General features: G+C 37.6%; 1 protein-coding gene across 2 annotated transcripts in view; it reads right to left on the bottom strand.

The window, feature by feature from the left end:
• ARHGAP20 (Rho GTPase activating protein 20) overlaps positions 1–13,737 on the bottom strand; it is a 160,896-nt gene that overhangs the window by 44,376 nt on the left and 102,783 nt on the right. For both annotated transcript variants that reach the window (XM_056794424.1, XM_001381378.4), the window contains 2 exons: positions 7,973–8,039; positions 674–862 (listed from right to left, as the gene is read on the bottom strand). In XM_056794424.1, coding sequence (XP_056650402.1) covers positions 674–862; positions 7,973–8,039 — 256 coding nt within the window. The remainder of the gene's footprint in view (positions 1–673; positions 863–7,972; positions 8,040–13,737) is intronic.

Below are 13,737 nucleotides of genomic sequence, written 5' to 3'. Positions count from 1 at the left end.
TGCTGTTATTGTCTCAATTAATAGATGAAGAAACTGAGGCAACGAGAGTTTAAATGACTTGCTCAAAGTCTTTATCCTTCATCTTAGAAGCAATACTATGTACTGATTCCAAGACAGAAGAATGGTAATGGGGGTGAAATGACTTGCCCAGTGTCACAGAGCTAAGAATTAGCTGAGGCCAAATTTGAATCCAGGGCCTCCTGTCTCTAGGCCCGGGGCTCAATCCACTGGGCTGTTCCACATCTAGTAAGTTTTTGAGATAGGATTTGAACTCTCAGGTATCCATGTTTCCTAGTTTTGCATTCCTAAACACTGGTAACAGTTATGTGTGTGATAAGAGAATGAGGAAGATTTGCAAAGAAGGAAGCTGGGAAAGCATCTATAATGTCACCTGGTTTTAATCTTTCTAGTGGGCATAGGGTTAAAGCAAAAAGGACAGTGCAGAAGTCTGTCCAATGATGTTCAGTGTTAACTAATGCAGTCTTTTCTGGAAATCTCACCTTTTCTCAGTTAAGTGTAAACAGAGAGCAATCTGAGAGAAAAAGGTCCTCGTCTGGCTAGAATTTGTTCCCCCTTGTCCCTTGCCTGAAATAAATCAGTTTTATATAATAGCAGTTTTTCATTTTTGCATAGTTGGTGCTGAATGCGGTCTCTATGAAGGGAAACTACTCACCAGTCAGTGGTTGGCCCCCAGCCAGGCGGCTGGGCTTCAGTATGAACTGGCACTGCATCTCCCGGGGCAGCTGCTCTATGAGGAAGGATTCCTGGAGGTCCAAAGGGGATGGCAAGTCCTTTGATCCCTGTGTCAGGAATGAGGTGTCTCGTAGGTGGCTCATTTTAATTCCATAAGGATACTCATGACCTAGAAGAGAAAGATCCAAATAATATTCTTTGAACAGATTGGTCACAGAATTATACCATAGCTAATTTTTTTTTATGAAAATGCATGTGACAGGGGCAGCTAGGGGGCTCAGCTAGAGTTGGGAGGTCTAGGTTCAAATCTGACCTTAGATATTCCTAGTTGTGTTATCCCAGGCAAGTCAGTTAATTCCAATCATCTGGCCCTTACCACTCTTTGGCCTTGGAACCAATACTTGTGATCAATTCTAAAATGGAAGATAAAGGGAAAGAAAGAAAAAGACTAAGAAAGAAGGAAGGAAAGAAAGAAAGAAGGAAGGAAGAAAGAAGGAAATAAAGAAAGGAAGAAAGAAAGAAGGAAAGAAAATGAGAGAAAGTGAGCAAGAGAGAAAGTGAGCAAGAGAGGCAAAGAAAGAGAAAGAGAATGTATCTAACCTCCTAGAATGACTATCACTTTGTATCTGGGTACTGTTGTTGAGTCATATCAATCATATTTGATTCTCTGTGACCCCATTTTTAGTCTTTCCTCTAGCAAAGATGCTGGAGGAGTTTTCCATTTCCTTCTCCAGTTCATTTTATAGATGAAGAAACTGAGGCAACCAGGGATGAGAGACTTGCTAGGGTCACACAGCTAATAAAGTGTCTGAGGCTAGATTTGAAACGAGATCTTTCAAACTCTAGGCCTGGTGCTCGATAATGTGCCACCTAGCTACCTTGTTGCGTCTGGGTACCCTACATTAAAAAATCTGCATACTTTGTTGGTTGGTTATCATCATCCAAAGTCCAGAGGAACATTCTATAGTAAAAACTAAGTGCTCCATCTCAGAGTAGGAGGGAGCACATTCTTTTTCTTATACTTTTATTGAGGTAGAATGAATCATGAAACTTTAAAATTTTATAAAGCTTAAATATCTGACTACATCTGAGTGTATCCCTCTTCTGCTAACTCCTAGAAAAATAGGAAGAATAGAGGAACAGAGAGGGATATTATGGGGAAAATATTTCTAACACAATTATGGTCAGATATTGGTTGAAAGCTTCTCACTCCCCTGATTCAATGATCCAATCATTCATTCATCTATCTATTCATTATTTATTAAATGTCTGCTATGCATAAAACCCTTTCCTAGGCACCAGGAGAGGAGTAATATTTAGAGAAGACATAATCTCTGACCTTAGGGAAGTTACAATTTAGTGGGGGATAAAAGGCAAGAATTCTAATACAAAATGTCATATTATAGAGGTACAGAACAAAATGTTACACAAGATTGTAACCAACAAAAAGAATATGACAAGAATCCATGTAGGTGTTGTATATAAGTTCTACTTTAGAAGATGTGTAATAAACACAATATATACCCATCAATCTATCAATTGGAAAATTGCCTAACATTTTGTGGTTTGTGAATATAATAGGATATCACTGTGTTGTTAAAAAATGATTTATTCAGAGATGTATGAGAAGATTTATATGGATGGATTCAAAGTGAAGTAAGCAAAGCCAGGAAAACAATACATACAAAGACTACAGCAATATAAGTGGGAGAGAACAATAATATATCAATCAAAACTGAATGCTATGAATTTTTAAGGTCTAAAATTAACCCCAAAAGAAGAGAAATGAGAAGTTCCCTTTTCCAATCCTTTGCAGAGTTGGGAGGGATTATTGAGGTGGAACAGTGAATATGTCAGACTTTTTTAGGATGGATAGGTTAGTTTTATTTAACTTGTTTCTATTCTTTTGCAATATAGTTGAAGTAAAATGAAGTGTACCAAAATAATTAGAAAAAATAGAAAATGGTTAGCAGGGAAGAAGAAGAAGAAAGGCACTTTGGGTACTGGGCACAGAGGGAGGAAGGCACAGGGAAGGACAGCTAGGTGTTTCAGTAAATAGAGTCAGTCCTAGAGAACAGAGGTCTGGGGTTCAAATCTGACCTCAGACAATTCCTGGACCCAGGACAAATCACAATCTCAATTGCCTAGCCCTTACTACTCTTCTGCCTTGAAATGAATACTTAGTATCAATTCTAAGACAGAAGGCAATGGTTTAAAAAGAAAAAAAGAAAAGAAAAGGGAATGTTTAATGGATGGAGTAGTCCATTTTGGCTGGAAAATATCCTTTCTATCTCAATAAAGAGGACAATAAGGGATTGAGATATTCAGATCGTTCATATACTGGATAATCTGACCCTAGACAGTTAAGAATCAATAGCATTTGTTGAGTGTAGCTATGTGCCCTCTCACTTTTCTCTTCTGCTATTGTCCTCTGTGAGGAGTTGTAATGGACAATGCAGCAATTGCCATAGGGAGGGGATGGCAGCAAGGCTGGAGAAACCAGTGAGCTGTACAGACCATTTACAAAATGCATAACCCAACTCCTGGGGTGGAAGAACTGAGTACATGTTGGTGGGTTACACCCTCATGTGCTGGGAGGGTATGAACTTTCTTCCCATTCTATCTTCAAAGGCCTTCATGTTCTAATCTTTGTTGTTATTTAGATATTTTAAGGGAACCCTGAAGGTGCTCTTTCTTCATCCCATTCCTACTTTGTCTCACTAAACTTCAGCAGCCCATGCTGTTTTCCTTGTTCTTCTGGCAGAGATCCCAACACCCTGATGAAGCTCCAGCCATAATAAATGATTACAGCAACTTCCACCTATTCTGACAAAAAAAAGGGGGGGGGAGGAGGTGGGCACCTCCAAATGAAACAAATGTGTGTGAAGAACACTTGACTAATCAACAGTTCAGCATTGCAAAGCCCTCAGGAAGCAGAAAATGTGGTGCAAATTTGGAGTGACAATCATGGTCTGCACCATTATCTTTCAAGTACCCATAATGTCTCTGATGCTGTTAAGAGAAGAAAGGCTGCTGCTACTTAAAGAATTCCTCACAAAGATGCTCAGGGGAATGAGCGTAAAGAATTGTGGGCAAATGAGCAAGTGCCCAGAGCTCCTCACAAGCTGGGCATCTTCGCATAGCCTCTTAGTCCCCTTAAAGCCCTTTTTCCCTCAACATATCAAGAGGTAGCTGGTGGCTCAGTAGATTGAAAGACAGGCATAGAGATGGGAAATCCTAGGTTCAAATCTGGCCTTAGACACTTCTTTGCTGTGTGACCCTGAGCAAGTCACCTAACCTCCATTGCTTAACCCTTGCAGCTGTTCTGCCTTGGAACCAATCTCCAATGTTATTTTTAAGATGAAAGGTAAAGGTTAAAAAAAGAACATATCAATAGCTTCATGGGGGCTATATTAAATGCAATAAAGTTAACAATTTTTTTTATTATGGCCCAAGGAAACATCGATCAACATCTCTGGTTCTACCTTATCAAGAATGGTCTTTTTGATCTCCTATAGCACATCGTTTATCTTGCTCTAATAATCTTGGGCTCAAAGATCACTGCAAGTGGGTACTGCAGCCATAAAATTAAAGACCCTTGCTCCTTGCAAGGAAAACAATTGCAAATCTGGACAGCATACTAAAAAGCAGAGACAGCACCTTGCCAAAAAAAAGTTCTATATAGCTATGGTTTTTCCAGCAGTAATGTATGGATGTGAGAGTTGTACTCTAAGGAAAGCTGAGCACCACAGAATCGATGTTTTTGAATTGTGATGCTGGAGAAGACTTATGAGAGTCTTTTGAATGGCAAGGAGTTCAAATCAGTCAATACTTAGAGAACTTAATTCAGACTATTCACTGGAAGGTCAAATACTGAAGTTGAAGCTTCAATACTTTGGCCACATAATGAAAAGACAGGACAAACTGAAAAGGACCTTGATGTTGGGAGTGATTGAAGGCAAAAGAAGAAGGGGATGGCAGAGGATGAGATGGATAGATAGTGTCATGGAAACAATGAATATGAAGTTGGACAGACTTTGAGAAATAGGGGATAGAAGGGCTCTGCCTACTATAGTCCATAGAGTCATGAAGAATCACACATGATTGACTGACTGAACAACAACAAATATTCTTAATGTCTAATTATACATCATACATATTTGTGCATCATCATGATTTTCACTGATGCAGCCAACTCCCATCATGGAAATTATCTGCACTGATGACAAAATCTGCCTGGAGGCAAGAAGAGGACAAGACTTGCTCATGGCCACCCAGTTGGTATTTTTCAGAGGCTAGATTTGAACTTGCTTTCTTATACATAACTTATCACCTGCTGAATACTATCACTAAATTTGATCATTGGAAAGGATCTATTTTGAAGCCACACACAAAAGAAGTCTCAACTGTAACATGAATTAAGAGTGAATATCTGGTTGTTGCTCCAAGGGGTGGGGGTGGGGGAGAACTGCTATCTCTTCAAGCAGTTCATTCCATTGAATTAATTGTAAAATGAAAGAAGAAAGGGGTTGTGTCTTATCTAAGCTGTGTATCTTCTCTAGTACAATGCTCTCTCTCCTGCCCTTTGCATTTAATAAACGTGGGCTGTTGTCAATGTCTATAGGATGCTTGAGTCCAAAGAAAATGACCTAAGAACGTGATCAGAAACTTAAAGACAATTTACTATTGTGTATAAAACAGGAAGGAGCTGAAGGGGTCACTATATTTCCCCATTTGGAGATATTTTGCTTTCTTTTCTTCATTTCTTAAAGCAAGCACTCCAGAAGAGCCAAGCAAGAAACAAGAGGGAGGAGTATGAGATAAATCACCTGAAAGCTGATCGTTGACCCACCAATAAAACGAAAGGATCAGAGCAGTAGGTATATTTTTAGTATCCAGAGTTTTAATTCTTTTTTTATATTTTCTAGCTTTTATGTCACCTTTATCCCTCTCTGGTATTCTACATATAAGTTAATATCTATTACCAAAAATGAATAGTAGGAAAAAGCAATTCAGCAAAGCTAACCAAAACATCGAGACCAACGATATATACCTTTGCCATTGTATTTCAGAAGTGTAATGACAATTGTTGACACTTAAGGTAGTTTACAAAGGACAGTTAGATGATACAGTGAATCAAATGCTAAGCCTGAGTTCAAATCTAGCCTCACACTACCTGTGTGACCCTGGGCAAGTCACTTATTCCTGTTTGCCTTGATTTCCTCATCTGTAAAATGAGCCAGAGAAAGAAATTGAAAACTACTTCAGTATCTTTGCCAAGAAAACCCCAAATGGCGTCACTAAGAGTTGGACACAACTGAAAAATGATTAAACAACAACATACAGTTTACAAAGATGTGTGTGTGTGTGTGTGTGTGTGTGTGTGTGTGTGTTTGCTCTATGTCATTTTATTCTCATAACAAATCAATGAAGGAAGTACAGTATTCTTAATTGACATTTTTCAGATGAGGAAAATGAGTTTCATAGAAGATAATGTTTATGCTCATATTCACACAGGAAGTCAAATCCAGCTTGTCCGAATAAAAAGCTGATGCTCTCTCCTCGTGACAGACCAGAGACACCTCTCTGAAGGTAGAGCCCAAGCAATGCTCAATGCTCTCTTTAGGACAAAAGGCAGGAACACTTTACAAATGCTTAAATAAAGGGTAAAACCTGGGAAAGCAGAACACAACAGGGCTACTCTATGTCTCAATCTTGCTAATGGAATAAGACAGTATAAATAATATCATTTCATAGCTGTCTTTAACTGTGAAAGGGAGTTAAAAGTCATGCTGAATGGAACAATGCATCTGTCAAGAAACTACTGCTTGAAAATTGTGCTGTTTAAACGTACTTAACAAAGACTTCATCTAAATCCCCATTCCTAAAGGTCTTTAAACACAATTGATTCTTTAATGCGACTTTTCAAGACAGATTTGTCAAGTGAGACAGACATTTATTCTTTTTGACATGACACCAATTATATAATGTAAGTGACTTTTTAGGCAATGTGAATGTGTGTGTATGTCTATCTGTCCTGTAAGAGAGAGGATCCTCTGCATCTGAGATGCCTGGAAATAACTTGTTTTGAGAAACACAGGAGTCTCTGAGTTGGGCACAGTTGGGCTCTGCAGCCCTTCCGAATTCTAACCAACTTCAACCACCACCTTGGAAATAAGCCTCCTGCTTTATCTGTGCTCATTAGAGGGCACAGACTTAATGATCTAATGAATTTAGTTATGGCCTTTGCAGAATCAATATTAAGAAGTGTAGGCTAGTTTGGATGGTTGGAGAATATTGCAAAGAGTCCAGAGGTAAAATGATTATTAATTGCTTCTCGATGGATTATTTGCTATGGCTAGATCATGAGTTGCTCTCCCAAGGCAGAATCACTCAGGAGCTTAGAGGCAAAATTCAAGAATTAGGTTTTAAGTAATAAACACATGGCAAAAAAGGTACTATTCTAAAATCTACATGGATGGGCCATAAGAAGAACCCCTGTTCCCCTCTTCCTCCGAATTAGATGAGTAAGACATTCTGAGAGTCACAAAATCTCTGAAGGCATTTCATTCAAACTTTAGTAGTTATCTAACCTCCATTTGGGAACTGTCAGTGATAAGAAAACTGTCACCTCTAAAGATATCCCACTTCATGCCTAGACACCTTTAGTTACTAAGAAGATTTTCTGTACACTGAAGTAAAATGTACCTCTCAACAAATTCTGACTACCAGTGCTCCTACTTTCTCCCATATGAGAGTAAGGAAAACAAATCGAATATATCTTCCACATGGCAGGACTTCATATACTTCAAGACAGTGTTCATAATCTATGCCAAACTCCTTCCACTTCTTGCATGTTTCTAGTTCTTACTGATTCCCTGCATATGGCTCACTCTTCAGCCCTGACCCACTACTGCTTCACTATCTTTGATTGCTTTCCACTAATCTGTTCCATTTCGTTAAGACTCAATATTCTAGATGTGGTCTGACAAGCACCAAATACAAAGGAAGTCTAGACATCCATTGACTGAGAAACAAGAAACCTAGTAGGGAAATGAAGACACGATCTTTGTTTCTCCCTTACCTTTATTATTATTTTACAGTTTTCCTTTGATATTGTAGAAATGTTTCTGAAAAGTAAACATTTAATTTAGCTTAGGAAGCATAAGATAAAGGAGAGGTCTAAAGAGAATGAGATATGGGTACCTATATTTGGTGACTTTCCTTTAAAGTAACTTTAAAAAACTTTTTCCCAGCATGGATTTTCCTGGAAACTTACCAATGAGTGGATATGGAGCTTCTTCTCTTCCAGAATTCACCCACAGTTGGTAGTCTCTTTCAGAACCCTATGAAACAAAACACACAAATACCTCTCAAGAATTAAAGCAAAGTTTTCTTGTTAGGTTTGCACTAGGGACTTGCAGCTTTACAAATGCCAAATAGTTGTTCTTCTCCCATTTATTTTGGGCTATGGCATGCTGTGACTGATAGTAGTGGGTCTGAGAGTCACCTCAGAAATGTCAGAGATGGACCAAAGAATTCAGAGCTCTACTTTTTCATTAGTAATCCAGGGAAACACCACCACCCACTCTAAGCGAATCAACCTCTCTCTTGTGAAGCAATCCACAGAATAAGACTTTATATCATCCTTACTCTTCTGTAAGAGTTCCCTAAGAGAACTCTTCCTCATTTCCTTCCCCCTTAAAGTTTAATTGTTGCTGTTTTCTTTTATACAGTCACTTCCTTTTACTCCTCCCCTGCCTCCAGTGAACTGTTCTGGTAAAGCAACAACAAAAAAAGCATTGAAGCAATGCCAACCAACCCAATGATGGCACCTGATAGCATGTGCCACATTCTACATCCACAATCTCTTACCTCTCCAGGTGAGAGATGTGTTTTCTTGTTTATTTTCCAGAAGCAAGATTGTTCATTGTACTTCATTAGAGTTCTCCTGTCTTTTAATATTCTTATAATATTGAGCATATCATAGGACATAGGGCTGAGAGAGATCTTAGAGGCCATCTAATACAACCTTCCTCATTTTGCAGATGAGGAAACTGAGACCCAAGAAGATTAGGCTACTCATCCAATGTCACAGGCACTAAACGCTAAAGCAGGATTTGAACCCAGGTCCTCTGACTCTAGAGTCAGTCTGGAACATGGTTCTGCTTGCTTCACCTTTGCCTCTTAGAATATCTAGCATTCTTCAAAGTTGGTTCAAATCTACTTACTACATGAGCGACATCAAGTCTTTCTCAATTGTCCACATATATGTCTTCTCATGTTCTTCGGAATTCCTTATATTTCATATTCCTTACAGCATTATGTTTTATTATATTCATAAATCACAATTTGTTCAGCCATTCTCCAACTGATGGGCCATCCATTTTATTTTTGAGTTTTTTTGCCAACACAAGGGATGGCACTATCTATCTATCTATCTATCTATCTATCTATCTATCTATCTATCTATCTATTAAAATACAGTGTATCACCAAAGTTTTAGTATGATTTTAAGTTTTTAAGACTTTTGGAAAACTTTATATGAGAGAGTTTTCCTTTCTGTCATTGACTCCCTTGGAATGTATGTCCATTAGCTATAGTGCTAAACCAAAAGGTCTAGCTTAATGATTTTTTTCTGCATCTCTCCAAATGGTTCACCAGAACAGCAGGGAGACTTTATAGTACTACCAACAGTGTATTCTTGCTCCTATCTTACCATAGCTCTTCCAATGTGAACTGTTTTCAATTTTATTATGTTTTTCAATTTGTTAGTGTGAGGTAAAGTCTCAGAGTGCTTTTAATTTGTCTCTCTCATATTGTTAGTGATTTGGAACACTTTTCCACATTCCTTCTCATTTCCAAAAGAGTGACCTCCTCTTGGGGATCTTGACCTTTGTTGGGTCCTCAATGTTCTCAGAAAATCTTTGATGTGGGCTCTGTTTGAGCCTGCAGTAAATATCTGTCATACAACTTGGAAAACCACAAGCACCATTCATTTAACATTGTGACAGCTAGGGTTTGTTAAAGCTCTAAGAAAGGTATTAACCCTGCTGCTAGTAGCAACTAGGCAACCAGCTTTGAGATGATGGCACAAGAAGGATTTGTTAGGGTTTTGGACAAGCAATGTCTTGAAGAGAGAGAGGAGAGGAGGAAAAGTCTGAGACTGGAGGACAGTAATTCCAAATAAGGAAAAAAAAAGCCATCTACTAGTCCAATCCCTCTTGTTAATTGAGAATAACAGATGCTGACAATCCCATTTGGGGAGAGATCATTGTCTGTGGCATATCTTTTGCTGGATCATGCTAAAGAATTCTACAACAGAAAAATCTTTAGTTGGGGCTGTCAAATATGGATCAGTCTTTGATAAAACGGTTTATATTTGCTCAATTTTTTTTTACTTGACCTCTTGAGTAAAAATCATAGTCTTGTCCTTGTGTTTCTTTATCATCCTTCTGTTGTTCATATAGCACTTTAAGGTTTGCAAAGCACTTTACATATAGTATTTGATTCTCACAGTGATCTAGTGATGTAAGTGCTATTATTGTCTCCATTTTCTAAATGAACAAACTGAAGCTGAGAAGTGACTTGTCCAGGGCCACATAACCTAATAGGTGCTTAAGATAGGATTTGAACTCAGAAAACATCCTGAATCCAAATCCAGAACTCTTCTCTCAACTCTTCACTCATAGAGAATGCTAATTTATTTTACACTAAGGGATAACAATTGTCTTCATTATCAATGGTTCAAAAAGATGTCTTGTGCATTTCAGTGGCAAAACCTTAGTTTTAATTTATTGCAAATATGAAGATACACCCCTAATAAAATCCTGTCATTTTATTTAGTGGCAGAAAAAACAGAATTTTAATTCTTGGAAACTTTTCAGAAGCAAATGGTCTCTATCCTTAATTAAATAAATTAAATAGTTTGAGATTCTTTTCATGTGAAGAAATTGATTATTTTAGCCAAGGAAAAAGAATAAACAAGAAAACTCAGATTGTTGAAGGAAAACATAATAAAATCAAATGTTTTTTTTTTCCTGCAAACCAATCACAATGGCTTTTGTAATCAGCATCTCCCAAGATTTAGTGTCTTACTCTTCCTTGCATACCAATTAAGAGATCTTCACATATACAAATAAATGAATGAGAAAGGGTATTACCACCTTCACTTTTTTTGCACTGTAGAAAATGTATTGAGTAACCCACTCTATGTCATCCAGTTTGCAGTATTTCAGAGGATAACCTAGAACCTCTTGATAATAGTTCTTTGCTCATTTCCCTATAATATGTAGCTTCCTCATTCTATTATAATCTAAAATAAATATTTGGTGAGTGACTCCCAACCCCTCCCCACCCCCCAAAGAATAGCCCCTTCAAACTAAACTATTGTTGATTTGAAAACTGAACTATTAAGTTAAAATTAAAATCTCATTCAACACAAATCAAAGCATGATTTTTCACTTTAGTTTACTTGTTTTTTGGGGGGTTTTATATGATTATCCTCTTATGAAAATGAATACTATAGAAATAGATTTTGCATAATATATGTATAATTCAGATCACATTGCTTACCATCTCTGAGAGGGGGACAGGAAGGGAGGGAGGCAGACAATTTGGATCTTATAATTCCAGAAAATGCATGTTTCTTTCCTCTCAGAGATGGTAAGCAATTTGATCTGGATTATACATATATTATCCTGTAAAATATACTTCCACATTGGTCATCATTATAGGAAAATATTCATATAAAACCAAAAGTCCAGAATAAAACCATAAATAAACTAATGTGAAAAACAGTATGCTTAGAAATACATCTGACTCCAACAGTTCTTTCTCTAGAGGCAGATAGTATTCTTTATCATAAGTTCTTCAGAATTGTCCCATATCATGTTGGTCATATGTCTAGGAAGTGGATGGGGTTGGATTTGAAATCAGATCTTCCTGATTCCCAGTCCATAATTATCTACAATGCCGCTTAGATGCCTATTGTTAGTTATTATTAAAACCACTTCTGTGTTCTAACAAATAGTTTATAATCATAACGCTTTGTCCATCTGGTTGTGATGAGAAGCACTCCATTGAAGTGCTTCCTTAGGTCTCTGTCAATGTGTAGCATCCATAGGATCATAGATTTAGAGCAGGAATGGAACCCAGAGTTCATCTGGTCTAATCTCATTTTTTAGATTAGGAAACCAAGGTCCAGAGTCTGAAAGTTCCTTGCCTTGGGTGTCATGTTTCTTGCCTCAGAGCAGGATTTGAATTTAAAACTCATGGTTCTAATTTCAAACCTCTTTTCACTATACTATGTTGACACTCATTTATTTTCTAACATTCAGAATGTTTACTTTTGTGCTGTTTATATATTAAGGAGAGAAAGGAAAGAAGGAAGGGAGAAAGAAAGGAAGGAAGGAAGGAAGGAAGGAAGGAAGGAAGGAAGGAAGGAAGGAAGGAAGGAAGGAAGGAAGGAAGGAAGGAAGGAAGGAAGGAAGGAAGGAAGGAAGGAAGGAAGAAAAGAAGGGGTTGGGATCTGCTGTAACAAAGCTGTTATGGAGTCTCATTTACTTTCCAACTTTCTGTCTCTTCTTTACCTCTAAAAAACCAATCACATGTCTCTACCCAAAGGGAAAAATGGGGGGGGGGGTATTTGCACAAAAATATAGCAGTACGCACAAGAAATACTTGTTTTCTCCCTTCTTCTTTATTCGCATGGTCTTTCTGTTAGCAAAGGCCCTCATCTCCACTCATTCATCTTTTTACTGAGATAGCATCTAACTGGCCTTGTTTCTATATTTTCTTCCCTTTCCTGACCACCCTCTACATAGTCCCTAAATTTATATTAATTTTTAAATTTTTATTATATTTCCTTCCAATTACATGTGAAAACAGTTTTCAACATTTTTTCAAGGAATTTGAGTCTTGAATTCTCTCCCTACCCCTTTCTCCACATTTCTCTCCCACTCTCTAAGATTGTTAAACAATATCATATAGAGATTACATGGGTAATGATGGAAAACATTCTTTCCACACTGATTATTTTGTGGAAAAAAACAAAAAAAAATTAAGAAAATGAAAAAGTTTGCTTTGGTCTGGATTCAGATACCATCAGTTCTTTCTTTGGAAGCATCTTTTATCATGAGCCTTTTAGTATTGTTTTGGATCATTGTGCTGCGGAGAATAGCTAAGTTAATCATAGTTGTTCATTGTACCATATTTCTGTCACTGTATAGTGTTTTCCTGGTTCTGCTTATTTCACTCTGCTTCAGTTCGTGTAAGTCCAGGTTTTTCTGAGCTCCTCCTGCTCGTCATTTCTTGTAGCACAACAGTATTCCATTACAATCATACACTACCACTTACTCAGCCATTCCCCAATTGATAGGTATCCCTTCACTAAGTTGACATCCCTAAGACATAATTCTGGCTATGCCATCCCACTACTAAAAAGTTTTCAGCAGCTGCCTATTACCCCTGGGCTAATATTCAAGAATGTCAGCTTGGCATTTCAGGTCTTCTATTTCTTATTACTCATCCTTATATATTCTCTATTCCAGTTAAACTGGTCTGCTAGGCATTTCCTATACATGACATTCCCATCACTCTTCTCCAAGCTTTCCCCAAGTGATTCTGCATGTTTGGCATGCACCATTTCCTCACTGCTGACTTAAAGAACCAGCACAGGCTCAAGTGCCAGCCCCTTCACAAGGATTTTTCTATTATTCTCAGTTATGAGTGCTCTCTCCTTGAAATGATTTTGTATTTACTTTCTCATGAATAAATTGTTTCATCCTAGTAGAATATAAGTTCCCTGAGAGCAGAGACTTTTTTTTTCTTTATATTTGCAAAGCCCAGTTTAATAAGTAGCAAGGGCTAAATAAATGTTTGCAGAATTGAATTTTATTTGTATTTTACTGAGAATTGAAGTCAAGTGTGTATATGAGATTCCCAAGGGAATCTGGATAAAAAGAAAAAGAAAGAAGGCTGAGAATGGAGCACTGTTGTGAGAGGAATGTAGAATCAGCAAAGTCAAAAGAAAAATAGCAGCAA

The sequence above is a fragment of the Monodelphis domestica genome, chromosome 4 (assembly GCF_027887165.1).
Source record: "Monodelphis domestica isolate mMonDom1 chromosome 4, mMonDom1.pri, whole genome shotgun sequence".
NCBI classification, from domain to species: domain Eukaryota; kingdom Metazoa; phylum Chordata; class Mammalia; order Didelphimorphia; family Didelphidae; genus Monodelphis; species Monodelphis domestica.
The sequence above is the reverse complement of the archived record's forward strand: the minus strand, read 5'-3'. Positions and strand labels throughout refer to the sequence as shown.